This window comes from Sus scrofa, chromosome 13 (assembly GCF_000003025.6).
Source record: "Sus scrofa isolate TJ Tabasco breed Duroc chromosome 13, Sscrofa11.1, whole genome shotgun sequence".
NCBI classification, from domain to species: Eukaryota; Metazoa; Chordata; class Mammalia; order Artiodactyla; family Suidae; genus Sus; species Sus scrofa.
This window is the reverse complement of record NC_010455.5, coordinates 26,951,617-26,968,695: the sequence shown is the minus strand read 5'-3', so window position 1 is coordinate 26,968,695 and position 17,079 is coordinate 26,951,617. Positions and strand designations below refer to the sequence as shown.

Here is a 17,079-nt window from a genome sequence, read left to right as displayed (position 1 = left end):
CATTTTTAGGTATCAAAATGGAAAGTATCCCCCCCCCAATTTTTTTTGTTTAAATCTCCAGTCTATAATTTTGTTGTTGTTGTTATAGCAGCCAGAACTGACTAAAACACTCATCTCTGACACAACAAGGAGACATCTGGAGCTCAAAACCACACAAAACTGATGGCAGTGGGGATAAGTAGGGACACTGGCATAAGTGGAGAGAGAACATTCATATCATGAGAGGTGATCTTATATAGGGCTGGTGGACGCTCCAAGATACAGGGCTCAGGGTGCATGGTGCACGAAGACAAACCCCAGCCAGAGGAGCAGCACATAGAGAACGAAGGCAGAAGCAAAAAGGGCAGAGCTCAGTGAGGACACAAGGAGACAAACCATATATTTGCAGGAAGCAGCCCTCCAGTGAGCAGAGAGCAGGGAGGACTGCACTATGAGCATCCATCCAGCTGCCTATTTTTTCACCAAGGAGAAGTAACAGCCAAACAGAAGCCATCATGGAAGAAAAGATCTCATTTACATTAGCAATGAAAAAGGTATTACCTAGGAATAAACTTCATAAGAAATGGGCAAGATTTATATGAAGAGGTGCTAGGTTTCTGGGTTGGAAACCTAAAAACAACATTGGCATCTCTACTTAGATGCACTCACTTGAGATCTGGTAGGTGAGTTAGGAAACCATCCTCCTGTGGCTCCTGGCCCTCCCACTGGAGAGAAATGTGGTTTCTTTGCAGAAAGTTCTTCCTCTTCCCCCCCCCCGCCCCACACTCATGGCATGTAGAAGTTTCCTGGCCGGGGATTGAACCCTCACCACAGCAGTGACAAAGCCAGATCCTTGACTGCTCGGCCACTAGGAATTCCCAAGTTCTTGTCTTTATTCTCAAGCTTTCTGGGTGTCAAGAGGCAGTAGTGGTTGGAGCAGCCTCTTGATCCCACTCTGAGATCCTGGGATTGCAGGATAAGGTATCCATTCCACACATTCAGGCAGTGGCTGTGACTCTAACCCAGGTGTGACTCCAGTAGCCTCAAAAGAAGCAACTCCCCATGGTGAGCCAGTTTGTCAGTGTTGTTCACTCCAAGATACCCAGCCTGCAAGTGCTTCTCCAAGCTTCCCCAGGATCTGAGAAGGACTTAATTCCCTTTATTGAATCTCTTCCTTTTAACACAGCAAAGGAAACCTTAAAAAAAACCAAAAAGACAACTTACAGAATGGGAGAAAATAGTTCTGAATGATGCAATGGACAAGGGCTTACTCTCTAGAATATAAAAATAATTTATACAACTCAATGGCAAAAAAGCCAACAACCCAAGCAAAAGCCCTGAATAGACATTTTTCCACAGAAGATATACAGATGGCCCTAAAGCACATGAAAAAATGCTCAATATCACTGATTATTAGAGAAATGGAAATCAAAACTACTATGAGGTACCACCTCACACCAGTTAGAATGGCCGTCATTAATGACTCCACAAATAACAAGTGCTGGAGAGGGTCTGGAGAAAAGGGAACTCTCCTGCACTGTTGGTGGGAATGTAAATTGGTACAACCACTGTGGAAAACAGTATGGAGGTACCTTAGAAAACTATACATAGAACTACCATATGACACAGCAATCCCACTCTTGGGTGTATATCCAGACAAAACTTCCCTTGAAAAAGACACATGCATCCACATGTTCATTGCAGCTCTATTCACAATAGCCAAGACATGGAAACAACCTAAATGTCCATCCACAGAGGAATGGATAAAGAAGACTTCATACATATACACAATGGAATACCACTCAGCCATGGAAAAGAATGAAATAATGCCATTTGCAGCCACATGAATGAAACTAAAGACTCTCATACTAAGTGAAGTAAGTCAGAAAGAGAAAGACATACCATGTGATATCACTTATATCTGGAATCTAACATAGAGCACAAATGAATGTTTCCACAGAAAAGAAACTCATGGATTTAGAGAATAGACTTGTGGTTGCTAAGGGGGAGGGGGAGGGAGGGGAATGGACAGGGAATTTGGGGTTAATAGATGCAAACTATTGCCTTTGGAATGGATAAGCAATGAGATCCTGTTGTATAGTCCTGGGAATGATATCTAGTCACTTATGATGGAACATGATAATGTGAGAAAAAGGAATGTGTATGTGTTACTGGGTCACCTTGCTGTATAGTAGAAAATTGACAGAACACTGTAAACAAGCTATAATGGAAGAAAATAAAAATTATTAAATAAAAAAATAAAGTTATCAAAATGTTAAAAAAAACTCTTCCTTTGTAAAATACACAGAGTGGTTTCTGGTTTTTATACTGAAATTTGTCTGACATTTGATTTTGGAAGTGGTTGCAGGAATCAGGTCCTCAAGATGGGAATCTGGGATTGGATCTGACCTGGCTAGGCCTGAGAGAATGGTGACCTTACCACCAGGGGAAAGTAGGATACTGTGGATCCAGGGCATGCAGTGAAAAAATATTCTGTAATTAATCACCTGGAGTGAATAGTTTACTTAGGGTGAGGCTTCAGTGGATGCTATACAAACAGCTATGATGGGAGTGAGGGAACTCAATAACTGTTGGGTTGGCCTTTTCTGACTATATTGGAGAGTTTGAAGAAAGAAAATGATGAATTGTGAAAGTAAAAAAATACAGAAGTTAATTTAATATATGATATCAGTGGCATTTAAAATCATTTGGGAAAAGATGGATGATTAAGTAAATGAGGTTGGGCAAATGTGTAGCTATCAAGATATTAAGTGAAGTTGGATCCGTTTCCCTTAACTCACACTAAAACAAATTCCCGATGGGTTGAATTTTAAGAGGAAAAAGTAAAATCATGAAACATTAGAAAGAAACCATGAAGGAATTTTCAAAGTAATCTGAGAGGGGAAGGCCTTTCTAACTACAACACATTCTAGAAGTAGTAAGCAGTAAAACAAAAGCTTAACAAAACTGACCAATTAGAAATGGGAAAGGTCTGCATGGCCAAAAACCAAAACCAAAACCAAACAAAAAACAAGCAAATAAAAAGCCGAAAGATGTGACAAGTTGAGAAAAAAATTTTGACATTCATTTCTAAGAAAAGGACTATTTTTACTGCTGTATAAATTGTTTCTACATCCAGTAGAAGAGTGGACAAAATACATAAACAATCCATGGCAAGTGAAATACAAATGTCTCTTTCTCACTCATAATAAGAGAAACACAAATTAAAACATTTTTTCATCTAATAAATTAATAAGTTCCAGTTCTGGCCGAAATGGAGAAAGTGCACTGCAGCCTATGTCCCCCACTGATTACTGCTAAAACCTCCGGAAAAAATATAGAAAAAAGCTGCTGCAAGTTGGAGAAAGTGGTCAGGGGACTGGAAAAGCAGGCCCCACTTCTTTGGCATCTGTCTGGGCTAAGCCCGGTGTTCAGAGGGAGGAAGCATTCATTCTTTGTTTTCTTTCACTCCACTAATAATCATTGTAAGCCTACTGTGACTCCAACGCTGTACAGAGGGAGAATGTATCATCAATGAAACTGACAAAAATCCCTGCCCCTGTGAAGCTTACACGCGAGGGAAAGAGTAACAATAAATATAACAATATAAAACGTTAGAAGGTGATGAGCTATGGAAAAAAGAAATATGCTAAAGTAAGATGGCAGGGTGGGGAGCAAATATTAAATAGGATGGTCAGAAAGGGCGTCAGTGAGAAGCCAGGGTTTGATTCTTTTGAGGGAAAGGAGGTAACAAAGAGCTTTTAAGGCAGAGGAAACAACCCCCCAGGGCACAGATCCGAGGGTGTAGGTGGTCATGGGGGTGTCTGATGAGTTATGGAATCAGCGGGGAAACCAATATAGCTAGGGTGGAGAAAAAGGGAGAGTAATAAGTTTTCTGAGAGGGGGGCGAGGCTGGGCTCGGAGACCTGGTAGACCACTGGAAGGAATTTGGCTTTGATGGATATGAGGTTTTAATAATAAATTGGATTTGGATTTTCACTACCTGAAGGTGAATTACAACTAAAATTAAACTTGTTCTTATATTTGAAAATGACAAGAAAATTGGATTCTAGACCTTAAGAGATGGAAAATAGGGAAATGTGAAGTGGAATATTTTTTTGCAGGGCGCCCCCTCACAAAGTGCCCCCCGAAGCCCCGCCTCTCCTACAGTGGTCCCGCCCCCACGCGGAGTGACATCCCGCAAGGCACGCCTCTTCTTTACGAGGCTCGCTTCCACTCCAGGCGACAGCCGAGTTAGGCCTGTCTCGCGTTTCTCTGGAGCAACCTGATCCCGGCGGGGAAGGACTCGCCCCTAGGCCCCGCCCCTCCCGATGCGACCCTGGGCTAAGCCCCGCCCCTCCCACCCGGTCTCGCCCCGCCTGCGCCTGATCTCTTCTAGGCCCCGCCACGCCTGCCACGCCCAGGTTCGGCGGCGCCCGCCCCGCAGGCCCCGGCCCTCCCCTTGCCTCTAGCGTAGCTCCCGGGGCCTCCGGGTCTCGCCGGCTCTTGGGCACGCCTCCGGAGACGTGGAGCGCCGAGGCAGCCGGTGAGTGGAGGGTGAAGGAGGGTGGGCCTTGAACCCCCTCGCTCCCGGCTGTGCAGAGCCCGGGGCAGTGCGGGTGGTAGAGTCCAGGCTGCCGGGCGGCGGCGCGACGCCTTCAGGACTCCTCGGGCCGCCGCCCTTTCTTCCCCGGGTACCTCCCGGGGATGGCAATCCCAGGAATGGGGAAGTGAGACCAGGAGGGTCGCCGAGGTTGGCTGATGTTTGGGTGGGGCATGGGAAAGGAGGCGTGAGGGGGGGAGTGGCAGTCTCAGGTAGAGGCTGCGGAAAGCCGAGATTTATGGAGTGAATGTCGATCTGAAAGTGGAGGATTGAGCAATGGAAGATACGTGGTGAGGCTGAAATCTGATGGCTGGTGTGGAGTCAGCATCCGAGGGTTTGGGGAGCTTGAACCAAACTCTCCAAAAGGTGTGGGGGTGGAGGAGTAAGTGAAGCCTCGTGAAGGGCATTTTGAGGAGGGAGCAGCTCACGGGGCCCCATGATTCAGGCTTCCAGGGACAGTCGGGGAGCAGAGAGCGTTCGGTATCTCCGAATGGATATGACCCGAGCAAACTTGAAGAGTTCTGCACACTTTCACATCGGGGTGATCGAGTTTCCATGCTTTCGACTGGGCCGGATCGTACAGTTTAAGTAATAGATGCTAATCAGGGGCAGTGCCTGGGGGACACCTGAGAAATGTGGCTGGAGTAGGCTTCTCCTCCTATAGGCTGCTTCTAATTTCCCTGGGGAGCCTTCGCAGCGCCGGCATTGGTGCTCGCTACATTTTGTAAAACCCTATTTCAGCAGCCCAGACGGTATATAGAGGTCCCACACTTTAAACGTTCAGAGTTGAGGTTTATTTAGACTCAGAAAGTCTATTACAGTCGCTTAAATTTTGGCGGAGTTTGAGTTTTTAGAAATCGAATTCTATGTGGTTTGTATTAAAATTTTATAAATCTTTCTTACGGGCTACTTTCGATTTAAAGTCACACTAACCTGGAGAGCTAAATGGTTTCTAAGGGCCTATTCAGTGAGTATGATAAACAGTTTTAAATTAACTGTGGAAGGTAGATCATGTCTATTTAGACCAGCTGTTACTGAAAGAATCAGAATTGCAGATGAAGAATGAAATTGAAAAGATCTAGAATAATGGAAAGGGATAGAGAAGTCCTGGTAAATTGGAGAGTATGTGTACTTAAAAAACAGCAACAGTGAACTCAGTGAAACTTTTTTTTCATTGCCAGAAAACTTGAAAGAAAAAAGTATAAGGATGAAAATTAAAACTCCATGTAATTTTTATCAACTCTTAACATTTTGGTGCAATTCTTAATTCTTTTTGTATTTTCCATGTATCCAAATGTACATATTACATAATTGGGGTCATATTGTTGTATTACTTTGTATTTTGCTTTTTCTTCCCTTTGTATTTTCCAGCATTTTCCTGGATCATTAAAAATTCTCCTTAAGCATCTTTTTATCAGTTTTTAATTTATTAAAGTATAGTTATTTACAATGTTGTGCCAATTTCTGCTGTAAAGCAGGTGACCCAATCATACATATTTTAAACATCTTTTTATTTTTATTTATTTTTTGTCTTTTTGCCATTTCTTGGGCCGCTGCCTACAGCATATGGAGGTTCCCAGGCTAGAGGTCCAATTGGAGCTGCAGCCACCCACCTACACCAGAGCCACAGCAACGCGGGATCCAAGCCGCATCTGCAACCTACACCACAGCTCACGACAACAACACTGGATCCTTAACCCACTTAGCAAGGCCTGGGACCGAACTTGCAACCCCATGGTTCCTAGTCGGATTCATTAACCACTGAGCCATGGCGGGAACTCCTTAAACATCTTTTTAAATGATGATATGATCATCGCATGAATTCATTCTTTTTTATTTTTTAATTTTTAAAATTTATTTTATTTTATTTTATTTTTTGTCTTTCCAGGGCTACACCCATGGCATATGGATGTTCCCAGGCTAGGGGTCTAATCGGAGCTGTAGCCGCTGTCCTACACCACAGTTACAGCAACACCGATCCGAGCTGCATCTGCAACCTACAACACAGCTCGGCAATGCTGGATCCTTAACCCACTGTGTGAGGCCAGGGATTGAACCCATGTCCTCAAGAATGCTAGTCAGGTTCATTCATCACTGAGCCACGACGGGAACTCTATTGTGTGAATTCATTCTTTTACCACATATTAGAGTGTCAGCTGTGTAACTGTGCTTGGAGAGGAGGTTCCGTGTTATTCTAGGTTTTCGGACATTATTCCAGCCAAAATAAGCAAAATCTTGGCAATGTCTGGGGTAGTGAGAACAGACAGAATGAAATATTCTTGTTTCGTCTCACTGATCAGTCCACAGCAAAGTTCAGGGCTTCTATGCAGGAGTGGCCTACTGTCTATGTAGTGTCTCATCAGGCCTGGGCCTGGGCTGCTGTGGCCAGGCCATCTTCATTGTGTCCTGCCTCAGCTCTCCTACACCTTCCTATAGGTCTGAGGCCGTGAGGTTCCTGGGTATGTTCCTCAGGGCATGGGCCTCACCAGCTCCCCTGTGTTGTGGGGGTCACTAGGAAATTCTAGTGAGGGTGGTTGGTACAACGCTGATGTTCCACTCTCAGACCTGCCCGTTCTTTGTGTAAGTGACAGGCCGCTGCCCTAGGTCTCAAGAAGGGAGTGTCCCACCCACAATTGCTCTCTAATTAACTGCCTGCCCAGGTTTCAGAAGTGGCCTCTAAGTTGCCTTACACCTTTTCCTTTTTCTTCTAGCACTGGCCGTTAAAATTGTAACTTTTCTCCTGGGAAGTCCTGCTCCTCTTCCAGCTTGATCAATGTGGCCCTTCATTTTTCTCTCCCTGATGGGTTCCTCTTCTGCTTTGTGACTGAGAGTAATCTTGTCATTTTGGTTTATGTTTCTCCTTGAGTGTGAAACAAGATGATTCCTGCAGACAGTTTTATGTGTTTACTTATTACTCCTTGAATTTATAATTCCGTTGACTTTTTTTCTTTACCCAAACTCTGATGAGAATAAAGGGTCCATTACTCTTTTCTTTTTTTGTCTTTTTAGGGCCGCACCCACAGCATATGGAGTATCCCGTGCTAGGGATCCAATCGGAGCTGTAGCCACCGGTCCATGCCACAGCCACAGCCACAGTCACAGCCACGCCAGATCTGAGCCACGTCTGCAGCCTACATCATAGCTCATGGCAACACTGGATCCTTAACCCACTGAGTGAGGCCAGGGATTGAACCTGAAACCTCATGGTTCCCAGTTGGATTTGTTTCCACTGCGCTGCACCTCAGTGGGAACTCCCATTACTTTTTTCTAATTCTTGATAAAATGTGTGAATGCTTCCTCCACCCCCCATAATTGAATTCCCACTGTGTTTCTCTTCATATGTGCCTTTCAACTACCCTGTGCAGGATTTAGCTCTTACTGTAGGCCAGTGATTCCTACAGTTAATGTAAAAGCCACAAGGACTCAGTTCCTTTGTGGGTCTCCTTCAGCCTTGTGTGCAGCTCAGCACATGATGAGGAAGACCAGAGTGTGGGAATCTAGTGATCCTGTGCCCAGGGCCTGTAGAACCTAGCCTCTCTGTGCCTCGTAGTTATTCCTGGCTGCTTTCCTGGCTAACAGTCTGGATAAAAGGGGGAAACTGCCTGTGGTAGAAATCCTCTTATCCTCGAGTGCCTAAGAAGTCTATATGTTGAATCATTGTTTGTTTTTAGATTGGCTCCAATTAGAACATGAGGCCCTCTGCTGTGCCCACACTCAAAGCCCTCATGTCCCTCTTCTGGTATTTTGGTCCCAGGAACTAGTGTGCATGGGAATGGTGGAACAAGTGCTTGTTAAGACTCTTTGGTAAAAGTGGATTGCAGAACTCAACTTAACCCAGGCTGCCACAAGGCTTGTTATTTTCATCATGCTACACTTGGTATTCATGCCATTGGGCCAGCCAGTGTGGGGAAGTGGGAGTAGAACCAGCCTGGATTGCACTGGCCCATGATCCATGAGAGTGGTGTTGCATGTGGAGCACAGAACGGGGCTGGAGTCCCCCAAGCAGAGGGCATCCCCAGAGGTGTCACTGCACAGTGACAGAAATGTCCAGAGCAGAGAGCACAGGCTGGCAGGGACAGGAAGAAGAGACCACAGGTTGTGTAAGAGGGAGTCCTACATCTTAGGTCACCTGCTCTGTAAGTATGCTGTGGCCCACTGGATGTTACAAATATGGAGCAACTGAAGACAAGCAGTGATGATACCTCCAAGAGCATCTTCTGTACAGGAGTCTTGAAGGGGTCAAGGCTTGCCAGGCTCTACTGCTTTGCTCAGAGCAGAATCAAGCTACACTGGTACATGTGTTAGTCTGTGAGACTTGATAGAGCTAAGGCATGCAGCTACACAACTGTGGCAACGTCAGATCCTTAACTCACTGTGTTGGGCTGGGTATTGAACCTTCACTTCCATGGAGACAAGCCAAATCATTTACCCATTGCACTACAGTGGGAACTTCAACTTTGGGTCTTACTAACATAATATAGTGAGATCAGGGGGCTGATTGACTCCGAAGGCTCTTTCTGTTCTAAAAATTCTATCCATGTTCAGCTTCTGTGGTGATTTTGTCAGTCTCCTGGATAGAAGCTGGAGAGGAGGTGACATGCCTATGTACCAGGTCCCTTCCTTTTATATACCATTGGGATTTGGAGAAATTAAGCAAAATATTATCTTCTATTACTTTTTTTTTTTTTTTTTTTTTTTTTTTATCTTTTTAGGGCTGCACTTACGGCATATGGAAGTTCCCAGGCTAGGGGTTGAATTGGAGCTACAGCTGACGGCCTACACCACAGCCACAGAAGCACGGGATCTGTGCCATGTCTGCAACCCACACCACAGCTCATGGCAACGCCAGATCCTTAAACCACTGAGTGAAGCCAGGTATTGAACTTGAGTCCTCATGGATGCTAGTTGGGTTCATCACTGCTGAGCCACAAAGGAAACTCCCTATATTATATAATTTTAAAAGTATCATTTGGTCTTTACTATAGTGTGTATTTTACACTTACTGTTTAAAATGTGAGGCTTTTATACTATTTTGCAAATACAGTAGCCATTTTTTTCTAATCATAAGAAATACCAGTCACTAATATTCAAATGAAAAAGAAAAATGTAAAGAAGAAAATAAAAAAATCATCCTAAATCCTACTACATAGAAATGGCAGTTTGGAGAAATATATCTGACTAATCATTGATGGAACTTTTTCTTTTTTTTCTGGCCACACCCATGGCGTATTGAAGTTCCTGGGCTAGGGATGGCGTCCGAGCTACAGCTGTGACCTATGCCATAGCTGTGGCAACACTGGATCCCTAACTTAGTGTACCTGGCCAGGGATTGAACCTGCGCCACTGCAGAGACATTGCCAGATCCTTAACCTGCTGCACCACAGTGGGAACTCCTTGTTGATGGAATTTTTTTAAACACATATACTGTGACGAATAGACATGTGTATAGTACACATGCATATCACATGTAATGAATACATATGTATACACACACATGCTTAAGAATGTGAGCTTTGTCATCAAGCTGCCTGGTTTTGAATCCCAGTTTCCCTGCTTGGGACTGTGATATGGACAAGCTACTTCACCTCTTTTACCTCTTATTTTCTCATCTGTAAAATGAAAGCATTAAAATTCCTTCTTTAAGGGATTGGTGTGAGAATTAAATGAGTTCATTCACATAAAAATGTGTAGCCCAGTGCTTTTCATTCAGTTAAGTCCTCAGCAAATATTAGCTAGTATTGTCATTTTGATATTACTATGGCTTATACATATTCATAAATAGGGTTATACTTTGCATTTTTACCTTATAGCGTGTTACGAAATATTCTTCATGTTAGTGTAGTTGGAACCTAGTATTAATGGTTCTGTTGTATAGATATACCATTCCTTAGCCAATCTCTTGCTGGACTTTCAGGTTGTAGGTTTTTTTCTTTGCCTTAAGTAAACTCAAAAGTAAATAGGAAAGAAAGAAAAAAGAAAGCTATAAGGAGCTTCTTCTATATACATATTTGATTCTATTCTTGGTGTAAGTTTCTCGAACTAGCATTGTTGTGTTGAATGTTATAAGTATTTAATACTGTTTTTCATATTGCTCCTCTGCTTTCTGTGGAGGTGGTTATCAAATTACAGTACCTGTTAGCAATGTATGAAAATGGCCACCTGGGTTCTGTGTCAGACCTCGGTTCTATGCATCTTTCAATAAATCTAAACAGGGAAAAATATCTGATTGTTACTTTGCATTTCTTTTATTAGTAACTTTGAACATCTTTTCAAATGTGTGTTGTCTACTTATATTTCTCCTTTGTGACTTGTGATTTCAGTTTTTTGGTTTTGTTGATTTGTAAGAACTCTTCATGTATCAGAAATTGTAACATTTTTGTCTTTAGTATATTGGAACTCTTTGATTCCCTGCCTGGTGCAGTGGGTTAAAGGATCTGTCATTGCTATACCTGTTGCTCGGATTCAATCCCTGGCCTGGGAACTTCCATATGCTGCAGGTACGGCCATAAAATTAAAAAAAAAAAAAAAAATTGGAACTCTTTCCTCTCATGGCTCAGCAGAAACGAATCTGACAAGTGTTCATGAGGATGCAAGTTTGATCCCTGGCCTCGCTCAGTGGGTTAAGGATCCAGCATTGCTGTGAGCTGTGGTGTAGGTTGCAGATGCCGCTTGGATCTTGCGTTGCTGTGGCTATGGCATAGACCAGCAGCTACAGCTCCAATTTGACCCCTAGTCTGGGAACCTCTATATGCTGCAGGTGCATCCCTAAAAAGACAACAACAACAAAAATTGGAAGTCTTTTTTTTTTTCTTTTATTTTTTAATATATTTTTTAAATTACTCAACGAATGTATTACATTTGTAGTTGTACAATGATCATCACAATCCATTTGGAAGTCTTGTTAAGGTAGTAAAAGGCATATAGTATCTCATATGAGAATAAATCAATGAGCAAATATTTATTCTGAGTTTCTAGATAGTACTGAAAGCTGATACATGTTGAGAACCGAAACCTGCTTTTAGTTTCTCAGATTATTTTATGACCTGGTAATTATGCATAATTAACAACTCACATTAGGCAATGCAGAAAGGCTAAAAAACCTTGACCTTTGATGCATGGCCACATATGCCCTTTTGAATCCTTTATTGTCCTCTTAACCTCACCATTTTTTCAATCTTTGCTGTTTGTTCATGTACAGCCTTTCTTCCCACGTCCCACCTTAGAAACCTTGGAGTCATCTGTGGGTCTTTTCCAAGTTGAAGGCTGTCTGGTTCTCATTCTCCCTCCCCAGAGACTTAATTCTCCTTTCTCAGGCTGTCGCTACTGTTGTATTGCTGCAGAGGGTCATTGCTGTTATACTTAGCCTGTGTTTTTAAAATGATCTGATGCATCCTGCTTCTGCTATTAGATGGTGAGCTTCTCAAAAGCAAGATGTAGTCTTTACTTACTTTTGTACCTTCAGGTTGACTCTCAGTAATTTCACGATTAATATTTGTTGTATTTGATATTTACATTTAAAAGACTATGATAGTAAGCCTGTGTAGTCTAGTGGTACACAAGTTTGTTATGAAAAATTTCAGGAGTTCAGGGGAGTTGAAATTATCATGAATATCATGAAGAATACCCGCCTAAATTTATCTGTTGAAATTTTTAAATTAAAAAATAAAAAGATAAAAATAAATTTACCTGTTGAGATTTATATCACTCTGACACATAGCCATTCCTCTGCTGAGAAACCTACAGTGACTCTTTACTGGCACTCAGGTCAGATGTAAACCACAGCACAATTTCTCCTTAAATGGCTGTGGCTTACGAATGTGCTGCCACCCTGCTCTGGTCAGGCCAGTCTTCTGTGTTCTTTATTCTTGCTTTATGATTTTGCACATGTTAATTTCCCTGTGTAGAACATGCTTCTCCCTTTGCTGGACCCATAACTTTTGCACATAAGTGTTCTGAATTCCCATAGCTCTAATTGCTGTCTGTTATCATTCTTGCATTCAGTATAATTCCTGATCACATCATTAGCTATTTAGAGGTGAGAATTTGGTCCTTTTTTAACCTGGTTTCCCTTATAGAACCTGTCATGTGACTTTGATTTGGCAGATACCTTGAAATAAAATTCCTGATGTATCCGTAGTATAATTTGAATTTAACATTTATTTGTAATACCTGTGTTGTCCCAAACAAGACACAGTGTTTTAGAGAAAAACAGATTCTTATCAGCCCAAGGTAGAAAACCTGGATCTGTTTGATCCGCTTGCTGCAACATCATGATTTCCCCCAGAGAAAGGAAAGATGTTCTGTGTGTTGGTCACTGCTTTTGTGATTGTTCCCAAGAATTGATTTGCACTTGTACTTTGGAGTCATTAAAACTCACATTAAAACAAGTCTAAATTACACATATCGCCCCTGTTGAGAATCATTGAGTTAGATTCATATGAGGAACATTTTAGTGGGAGGCCAGTAGACCTTAGGACTGATGCCATTTGTGGGTCTCCAGGTTGGCTCCAGTGTTTTTTGAGCTTGATAACAGAGATAAAGGTGATACCCCTGAGAATGTTAGGGACACTAGGAAGGGAAGCTGATACTGGGGATATCAACTCCATGCCAAAGTATGAAATTGGACTGTCTCAATTCCATCCTCATAATGAATTGGTGACTCCTGTTGTTTATTGGACAAAGCCCAATTCATTTTTAACAATCAGGGGCCCTACTTAGATACTAAGCTTATTCCCATTTCCCCTCCACCCAACTACATAGTTCATACTCCAGCCATACTTAGTCACTTGTCCTTCTCTTGGCTATTTTTCATCATTATTTTGAAAGGGAACACTGTTTCCTCTACTGGAAATGCCATCCATTGTCTACCAGGCAAACCCTTATTCATTCTTCTGAATCCTGTTCAGGTCACATCCTTTGTAAAAGCACATTTTACACTGCTATGCTTCACTTACCTGAAGGTCCCCCCTGCTGTATTTTGAACTGCTTATGGGCAAGTGTGGGGTTCCCTCATCTCTTTGTACAGGGCTGGCTTTCACAAATGTTTGGACCATTGGGTGATCCTTGTGGATCATGAGAAATTTTCTTTGGTCTTAGATGCAGAATTAGGTTTAATTAAAAGAAAATACAAACACAGTCTGTATATTTATCTTTTCCATTATAACCCATGTTTGCATTTGATTTTATTTTCAGCAAGTTTTTCAAAGATGAAAGTGACCTTATCAGCTCTGGATACTCATGAGAGTTCTTTCACACCCTTGGTAGTCATAGAACTTGCTCAGGATGTCAAGGAAGAAACCAAAGAATGGCTGAAAAGCAGAATCATCACTAAAAAGAAAGATGGAGGTAAGTAAAGTAAATACTATTCAGACTTAGTTACGTGCAGTAAGTAAAACTGTGTTTTCAAAGGTATTTCAGAGTTTTTAAATTTATATATTTTTGAAACTAATGTGTCTGTTTCTTTGCTCTTTATTACTTATCTAGGACTTGAAAGGAGGTCATAAATCAATATTAGATTGTAAATCTCTGTTAGACTATAAGCAATGTGACTGACTTTGTTCACACCTATAAACTCTGCACCTGTATACAGTGCCTGGTGCATGGTAGGTGCTTAATAAATATTTGTCAAATGAACAAATGAGTATTTTTGAGTATTCTTTCTGTGTCAGTTATGGTGCTAAGGGAGGGAGAATTATGTTTCCAACTGTAAGAATGTTACTCTCAGGGTGGGGAGAGTGAATGCCTAGAAATTGAAGGAATAGGAAAAAGCACTAATGAAAGAGCTTTGGACAGGATTAAGATGGCAGAATAGAAGGAGTGGAACTCACCTTCTCTCATAAAAACAGCAAAATTAAAACCAAATGCTCAACAACCTTCAACCAAATGGACTGGAAACTTTCAAAAAGATTGTGCCTCCTACCATCTTGATGTGGCCTCCAGATGAAAAAGAGGAGGCCACAGCAAGACAGTAGGAAGGGTGGTTACACTATATAAGCAACTCCATTCCCTCCATTTCCACAGACTGGAAAGTAATTGTATTACAGAGACTCACCTACAGGAGTGAGAGTTCTGAGCTCCAAGTCAGGTTCCCACATGTGGGGATCTGGCATTGGGAGAAAGAGCACCTGGAGCATCTGGCATTGAAGGCCAGTGGGGCTTGTGCACAGGAGCTCCATAGTACTGGGGAAACAGACCCCCATTCTTGAAAGGGGCACACAGGTTTTCATGTGCACTGGGACCCTGGGCAAAGCAGAGGCTCCGTAGGAATCCGATAATACCTGACTGAAATTCTTGGAGGATCTCCTGGGGAAGAAGGGGTGACTCTGGCTCGTTGTGGGGAAAGGACATTGGGGGAAAAGATCTCAGGAATATTCATCAGTGTGTGTTCCTCTAGAGGTGACCATTTTGGGAAAATCTGGCCCCACACATCAGTGCTGAGAAGCTCCAGGCCAAACAATCACAGGTAGGCTCACAGCCCTACCCTACAGTAAACAGGCTGTGTAAAGAACCCCCAGGAACATAGCCTCATCTAATCTCACCCAGAAACAAAACACCATCCACCAGAGGGATAGGAATCAGCCCCACCTACCAGTGGGCAGGCACCAGTCTCTCTTATCAGGAAGACTACAGCAAACCCTCCCATACCAACTTCAGCCACAAGGGGGGCAGATGTCAGAAGTAAGAGAGGCTACAACTCTATTGTCTGCAAAAAGGTCACCACACCAAAAACCTATAAAAATGAAAAGGCAGAGAACTAAAACTCAAATAAGGGAGCAAGAAAAAAACCTCAGAAAAGCAGCTAAGTGAGCTGGAAATTATCAGCCTCCAGAAAAAAACTACAGTGATGATGCTGAAGATGATGCAAGACACTGGAAATAAACTGGAGGCAAAGATTGATAATTTAAAGCAACCATTGAGCAAAGAAATACAAGATTTAAGGATTAAGCAAGCAGAGATGCAAAATGCAATGACTGAAATAAAAAATTCCCTAGAAGCAACCACAGCAGAGTACAGGAGGCAGAAGAACATGTAAGCAAGGTGATGGACAGACTAGTGGAAAACACTGATGTGGAACAGAAAAGAGAAAAAAGATTGAAAAGGAATGAAGGTACTCTAAGAGAACTCTGGGACAATGTTAAACACACCAACATCCATATTATAGGGGTGCCAGAAGGAAAAGAGAGGAAAAAAGGGACAAAAAAATATTGGAAGAGATAATAGCTGAAAACTTCCCTAATGTGGGAAAGAACCACTCACTCAAATCCAGGAAGCACAACAAGTGCTATATAAAATAAACAAGGAGGAACACCCTGAGACACATATTAATCAAACTGACCAAAATTAAAGGCAAAGAGAAAATATTGAAAGCACCTAGGGAAAAGAAGCAAATAACATACAATGAAACGCTGATAAAGATATTGGCAGATTTTTCAGCAGAAACTCTGCAGGCCAGGAGGGAGTACACAACATACTTAAAGTGATGAAAGGAAAAAACCTCCAACCAAGATTACTTTATCCAGCAAGGCTCTCATTCGGATTTGAAGGAGAAATCAAAAGCTTGACAGATAAGCAAAAGCTAAGAGAATTCAGCAATACTAAACCAGCTTTACAACAAATACTAAAGGAACTTCTCTAGGCAGAAAAGAAAAGGCTACAACTAGAAACAAAAATACCACAAATGACAAAGCTCACCAGTAAAGGCATATATATATATAGTAAAGGTAGGAAATCATCCATGAACAAATGCTACCAAAATCAAAAATTATGAGAAGAGGAAGGTACGAATGCAGGACACCATAATTACGATTGCATTTAAGAGACCAACAACTGAAAACAATATCATATATCTATATATAGAATATATATATATATATATATATACACACATATATATATATATATATGTATATATATAGACTCCTGTATCAAAGCTTCAGGGTAACTGCAAACCAAAAATCTACAATTGATACACACACATAAGAAAAATCAACTCAAATACAACACTAAAGATAGTTATCAAACCACAAGAGGAGAGAACAAGAAAAGAAGGGAAGAAAAAAGAACAACAAAAACAAATCCAAAACAGTTAATAAAATGTCAGTAAGAACATACATATCAGTAATTACCTTAAATGTAAATGGACTAAATGCCCCAACCAAAAGACATAGACTGGCTGAATGGATACAAAAACAAGACCCATGTATATGCTGTTTTCAAGAGATCCATTTCACTTCTAGGGACACATACAAATTGAAAGTGAGAGATGGAGGAAAATATTCCATGCAAAGGGGAATCAAAAAAAGTTGGAGTAGCAATATTCATATCAGACAAAATAGACCTTGAAATAAAGAATATTATAAGAGACAAAGAAGGACATTACATAATGTTATATTTTTATAAGAAGAAGATATAACAATTGTAAGTATATATGCACCAAATATAGGATCACCTCAATATACAAGGCAACTGCTAAAAAACCTTAAAAGTAGAAATTGACA

General features: G+C 41.7%; 1 protein-coding gene across 6 annotated transcripts in view; it reads left to right on the top strand.

The window, feature by feature from the left end:
* The window catches only part of ANO10 (anoctamin 10), a 272,066-nt gene that overhangs the window by 37,468 nt on the left and 217,519 nt on the right, over window positions 1-17,079 (top strand). For 2 of the 6 annotated variants that reach the window (XM_013981530.2, XM_021071720.1), the window contains exons 1-2: window positions 4,370-4,525; window positions 13,775-13,927. In XM_013981530.2, the coding sequence (XP_013836984.2) occupies window positions 13,789-13,927 (139 nt within the window). In that variant the 5' untranslated portion in view covers window positions 4,370-4,525; window positions 13,775-13,788. Of the gene's footprint in view, window positions 1-4,196; window positions 4,526-4,615; window positions 4,873-13,774; window positions 13,928-17,079 lie in introns of those variants that run through there. The other 4 variants (XM_013981531.2, XM_021071718.1, XM_021071717.1 and 1 more) reach the window with 3 other exon arrangements.